The following is a 5,377-nucleotide window of genomic DNA, read 5'->3' as shown; positions in this document are numbered from 1 at the left end:
TTAATCGATGATGTAGCATAGGCCTATATATAATCAAAACATTAAACTGATAATGCTGTACCTTTAATGATATCCTAAGCCTAGTTAGTTTATATGAAGTTTGAAAATCTGATTGATTCCATCCTTCATATTTTGATGAAAAAAAACAAAGCTCTAGGAATCAGTAAGATCGAATTCAATTTTCCAGCAATGCTTTAATCCAACCATAATTCAATGTCCAATACTGTTAAATACTCGCATCAGGAGGTCTTTGAAATGGAATGAACGGACGGAATAATACATTTTACTCTGACTAATGGTCCCTGTTGCAAAAAGGCCTGTTAAATTTTAATCATGATGAAATGCCACCAAAACCAATCAGAGAAGCCTTCTCTTCAAGAAAGTCTTCTCTAATTGATTCTCGTGGCTTTTGTTCATGATTATATTAGAATTTTGCAGGCTTTAATGTGCAACCAGGCCATAAAGTCTTGAAGTTGAATATTATAATATTATTTACTCCATTATTATTCATATCAATAACCTACTATAGTGTGGTCCACGTGATAATGGCAGTGGATAAAGATAGGAGAATGGCGATGCATTAATAAATTATATTTCTACACTGTCAAAAACATAATTGGCATCGTTGTGGGCCTAAAAAAGGATAGTACCACCGGCTTTGTCGAATGATAGACAAGGATAGAAAAACCAAAGTTAAACAAATACTGTCATTATAACGTGGACCTCTCAATATTAGTATACAATGCTTAGTTCCACTTAATTCAAAAAGTAATGCAATGAAAGTAGTAATAATAATTATTGTATTATTATAATAATTATAGTTGTAGTTGATACTCCCACCCTTCAAATAACTGTTACGTCGTCTACACTCAAATCGAACAATTCTACTTTCAACTGAGTTATGCTACCAGACAGTTTGTGTTTAGATACTATTGGAATAATAACGTACATAGTAGTTGAATTATTTGAGACAAGATTTGGAAAAAGAAGAACTTTTGATATATAGTCTGTATTTCTTTTTTGAATATTGTATTATCTGCTCTATCCAATAAATAAATGTCATGAACGATTTATGTCTGTAAGGTTGGTAGTAGTGAGTTGTGTTTGCTCGAGTCATTCTGGAAGTTTGGTTATGTTGGTTTGGTGAATAATCAAGTATTTGTGTTCACTAACTCTTTTGTTCACTAATCTACAGTGATTAATCTTATTTGAATTACTATTGTATTTTTGTCAATTACAACATGGATTTGGGAACAGAAATGAAGATACCACTCCACTTCCCTTTCGGAAAGCCTTCCACCGATGCACCCAAAGATCACAGACAGGTAGCTCATACACCGATCACAACAGGTACGTCAGTAATTGGTATTAAATTTGACAAAGGAGTGATTCTGGCATCAGATATGCTGGGCTCCTATGGAAGTTTGGCAAAATTCCGTATGATTGAGCGGTTGGTCGAGGTGAACAAACAGATAGTAATTGGTGCTGGCGGTGATTACGCCGACTTCCAGTTCTTGAGAGACATCATCAAGCAGAAAGTCACAGACGAGTCTTGCTTGGACGACGGTTTTCTTCTGAAACCTCGTTCTCTTCATTCGTGGGTCACTAGATTCCTGTACAACCGCCGAAACCGGTTCGACCCCTTGTGGACGAACTTTGTCGTCGCCGGAATGCAAGATGGCGAACCATTCCTGGGAGTAGTCGACAAACTGGGAAAGGCGTATGAGAGTGACTGCGTGGGAACTGGTTTGGGGTCCCATATTGCCATCCCGTACATGAGAAACGAGCTGGAGAAGAAAGCCAACCTAACCGAGCAGGAAGCCCGTGAAGCTGTCGTGAAAAGTTTGCATTCTTTGTTCTATCGTGATGCCCGCGCCTTCGATAAATACCAGCTGGCAACTATAACTGCAGAAGGAGTTAAGATTGAGACCGGACTCACTCTTGAAACTGATTGGAGCATGGCTGATATCAGTTGCGGAACTGATTAATTTAAAAACTTAAAAAGATAACTACAATTCATGTTATGATGATTAACATTTTCTTACATTTTGTTCATTAAATAACTTAATATTCTATAAAAATTGCAAATTCATTTACCAATTTGTTTTATCTAATACGTATAGTTGAGTAAGGAATTTTATTAATTACAAATTTATCAATAAGATAAGTTGGGTTCAACAAGATTCCAGTTTCTACACAAAGCATAGAAAGAGAAGACTAATTCAAGAAAGCCCTGCTACCTTGTAACCAGACCATCTCCTCTGCGGAGGAGTTTCTACTAAGCGACGACCACGAGGCAGCAACGTTTCCAGTGGGATGAAATCAAGTAAGGACCTAGACACATGAGGCGTTTTTTCAGACGAGTCGGCATAGTACAACAGGAAAGGAAGCTCTCCGATTAGCTGATTCTCAATAAGTCAATCGGAGATATTCCTGTCCTATCATGCAGTGCCAGATCGTCTGAAAAACGTCTTGTGTGTCCCTAAGTAAGTAATATTAAGTAGGCTACCGTAGACGAAATCACTCTGCATGTCATTTCAAACACTGATAACCAGGGGCGGGTCTATCTCGTTATGCGGTACCTTTTGCCATAGTAATTTGAGAGCCAGACTATATTAAGCGTTTAGACCAAGCGTTTAAAGCTTGAATGCTATTCCAAAGTCTTGCTTCTTAGAAATATGGAATTTCTGTTATTCAGGAAAAACTGATCACATACTGGACATTCATTTATTAAGAAATCACCTTATTTCTTAAATTACTTAGGAAAGTATTGCTTTCCAAAAAAATTAAGGTACCCAAATTTCTAAATTTCTATACGTTTCAAGGTCCCCTGAGTCCAAAAAGTGGTTTTTGGGGATTGGTATGTATGTGTGTGTATGAGTGTATGTGCGTCTGTGTACACGATATCTCATCTCCCAATTAACGAAATGACTTGAAATTTTGAACTTAAGGTCCTTACACTATAAAGGGCACGCCACACCAAGCTCGCTACCGCGGCGGTAGCGAAGTTTTAAAAATCGCTAGCCATGTATTCAGGTTGATCGCGCCACACCGAGTTCGCTACCGCGGCGGTAGTACGGCGCACTACCACCTACGACCGCCTGCTAGGCGATTCAACAAAAGTTCGCTGAGAGGTAGTACGGCGGACAAAGCGAGCTCAGTGTGGCGCGCTCAACCTGAATACATGGCAGGCGATTCGAAGAGGTAGCGCATGCGCACAGAGTGCGCATGCGCTACTAGACTCACTACTCTGAGACTACCGCTAGCGGACGTTTTTCGGTGTGGCGTGCTCAGCCGAGAAAACTACCACCAGCGGTACTACCTCGGCGGTACTGGCGAGCTTGGTGTGGCGAGGCCTTAAGGATCCGACACGAACAATTTCGATCAAATGCAATTCAAGATGGCGGCTGAAATGGCAAAATGTTGTTAAAAACAGGGTTTTTCGCTATTTTCTCAAAAATGGCTCCAACGATTTTGATCAAATTTATACATGAAATAGTCATTGATAAGCTCTATCAACTGCCACAAGTCACATATCTGTAAAAATTTCAGGACCTCCGCCCCATCTATGCAAAGTTTGATTTTAGATTTCCAATTATCAGGTCTCAGATATAATTTAAACGGAAAATTTCGAGTGGAAAAGATTGAGCATTAAAATCTCTACAATTAATGTCTAGTAACATTTTCACCTAAAATTGAGAATAAGCTTGAAATTTGAGAAAATGTGATTATTCAATTGCTAACTGTTGGCAACTGTTGATTCTATTAAATCATTCACTATGAAGAGGTAGCAGATCTCGTGTGTATCCAGCGTTATTGTCCCGTCACCAGCTGGCTCAGATCTTTGAATAGTAGACTTGAGATGCGCGGGAACACTAGCGTCAGGTGATCAATTTTCATAACGGCAAGGAAAGTTGTGTGAGTGCACCACACCAGTTTTTTATTCTTGTGTAGTGTGTGGACAACTTATTCCTTACCAGAGAACAGAGATCTATACATTTATGATGCATCCCCAGTACTAGGAAAAAAATCTATCATTATTAACTGGGTTATTCTTTAGATGGGATGAATAATATTGAAAGGATGAATATTGAATAATACAACAGCGATTGATCAAATTGGTTGATAATTGCTAGTAACCAAGGGCATATTCTCCAGAAATAGAGAATTCTTGTAAATCAGTGAACAATGAAAATTATAGTGCCGGTTGCACAACAGCCGGTTAAATTTTAACCGTGATTGTCTGTTCAAACAGCATCTCTGATTGGTTCTCGTGGAATTAATCACGGTTAAAATTTAACCGGCTGTTGTGCAACCGGGCCTAAGAGTCTCTTGAAACGGGAACAGCTGACAATAATTTTGCACATTTTATGCAAGGGCTATTATTATCACATACATGCAATTCTATACTTGCCTATTATAAGGTCCACGTTATAATGGCAGTGTTTGATTAGCAATTGTAATGCTATCCTTGTCTATCATTCAACAAAGAGGATAGCGCTATCTCTTTCTCGCTTTCCTATGTTGCCAGATGGTTGTATAACAATGTAGAATTGTAATTAATCAACAAAATATTCAATCTTGATTATGAAATTATTGGAAAATATAATTTCTTGCTTGATAAAATGTAATTGATTATTTTAAACGAGAATGAACAGTTAATATTACATCAATAAACCGGTATCAGTTACCCTCCATAGAAGGCATTGACAAGTCGGAGAACGTTGTTCTCCTATCTTTCTCTACTGCCATTATAACGTGGACCTTACTATAGTGTAAATATCTAGATATTTGTCTAATAAATAGACAATCCACTCTTTTCACTGAAGGAATTTCCAGTGAAGAGTGTGATTGAGAAGTAGTGACCTCCTTGACGTGCCCCTCATCCTTGTGATGTAGGGGGTGAAATAAAATGAAATGTTTGCCAATCTTATTATCAGGTTTTTCCGTTTTACAAGACTACAGTAAGTTCCAAATCACTATGATTGATTGCATCAACCAAAATACGATTCAATCAACTGTAGTCATTCAAACATAGTTTATGCAACTTTGCAAAATGTTCAACATGAATAAAACCATAGAGAAAAAATAGCATAATAAGATATTCCATGGTATAGGGTGTTTATGTTCCAAATTTCACAGTTAAAAGCTAATAGTCCAATTGCTCCTTTTGGATGCTGGTAGTCTCTCATACTGTGCCGTTCTTACCCGGCCAAAAATTAATAATAATATATAGACAGTAGTCGGTTTGAGATAACAAGAGATCAGCTTGAAATTTGAAACATCATATCATGGGATATCTTCTTATTCTAGAGAAAATGGGATATTCATAGAGAAAATCTATGATAAAAATAAATACAGGTTTCCATAGACATGA

General features: G+C 37.7%; 1 protein-coding gene across 1 annotated transcript; it reads left to right on the top strand.

Moving 5' to 3' along the window:
• Nucleotides 1–929: 929 nt before the first annotated feature.
• Nucleotides 930–2,081, top strand: LOC111063907 (proteasome subunit beta type-4). The gene has a single exon (XM_022351580.2). It carries the CDS (start codon nt 1,242–1,244, stop codon nt 1,986–1,988), a length of 747 nt encoding a protein of 248 aa, XP_022207272.2. The 5' UTR covers nt 930–1,241; the 3' UTR covers nt 1,989–2,081.
• The last annotated feature ends 3,296 nt before the right edge of the window (nt 2,082–5,377 follow it).

The sequence above is a fragment of the Nilaparvata lugens genome, chromosome 4, assembly GCF_014356525.2.
Source record: "Nilaparvata lugens isolate BPH chromosome 4, ASM1435652v1, whole genome shotgun sequence".
Lineage (NCBI taxonomy): Eukaryota > Metazoa > Arthropoda > Insecta > Hemiptera > Delphacidae > Nilaparvata > Nilaparvata lugens.
Note: the sequence above shows the minus strand (reverse complement) of the source record. Positions and strands in the feature narration are given on the sequence as shown.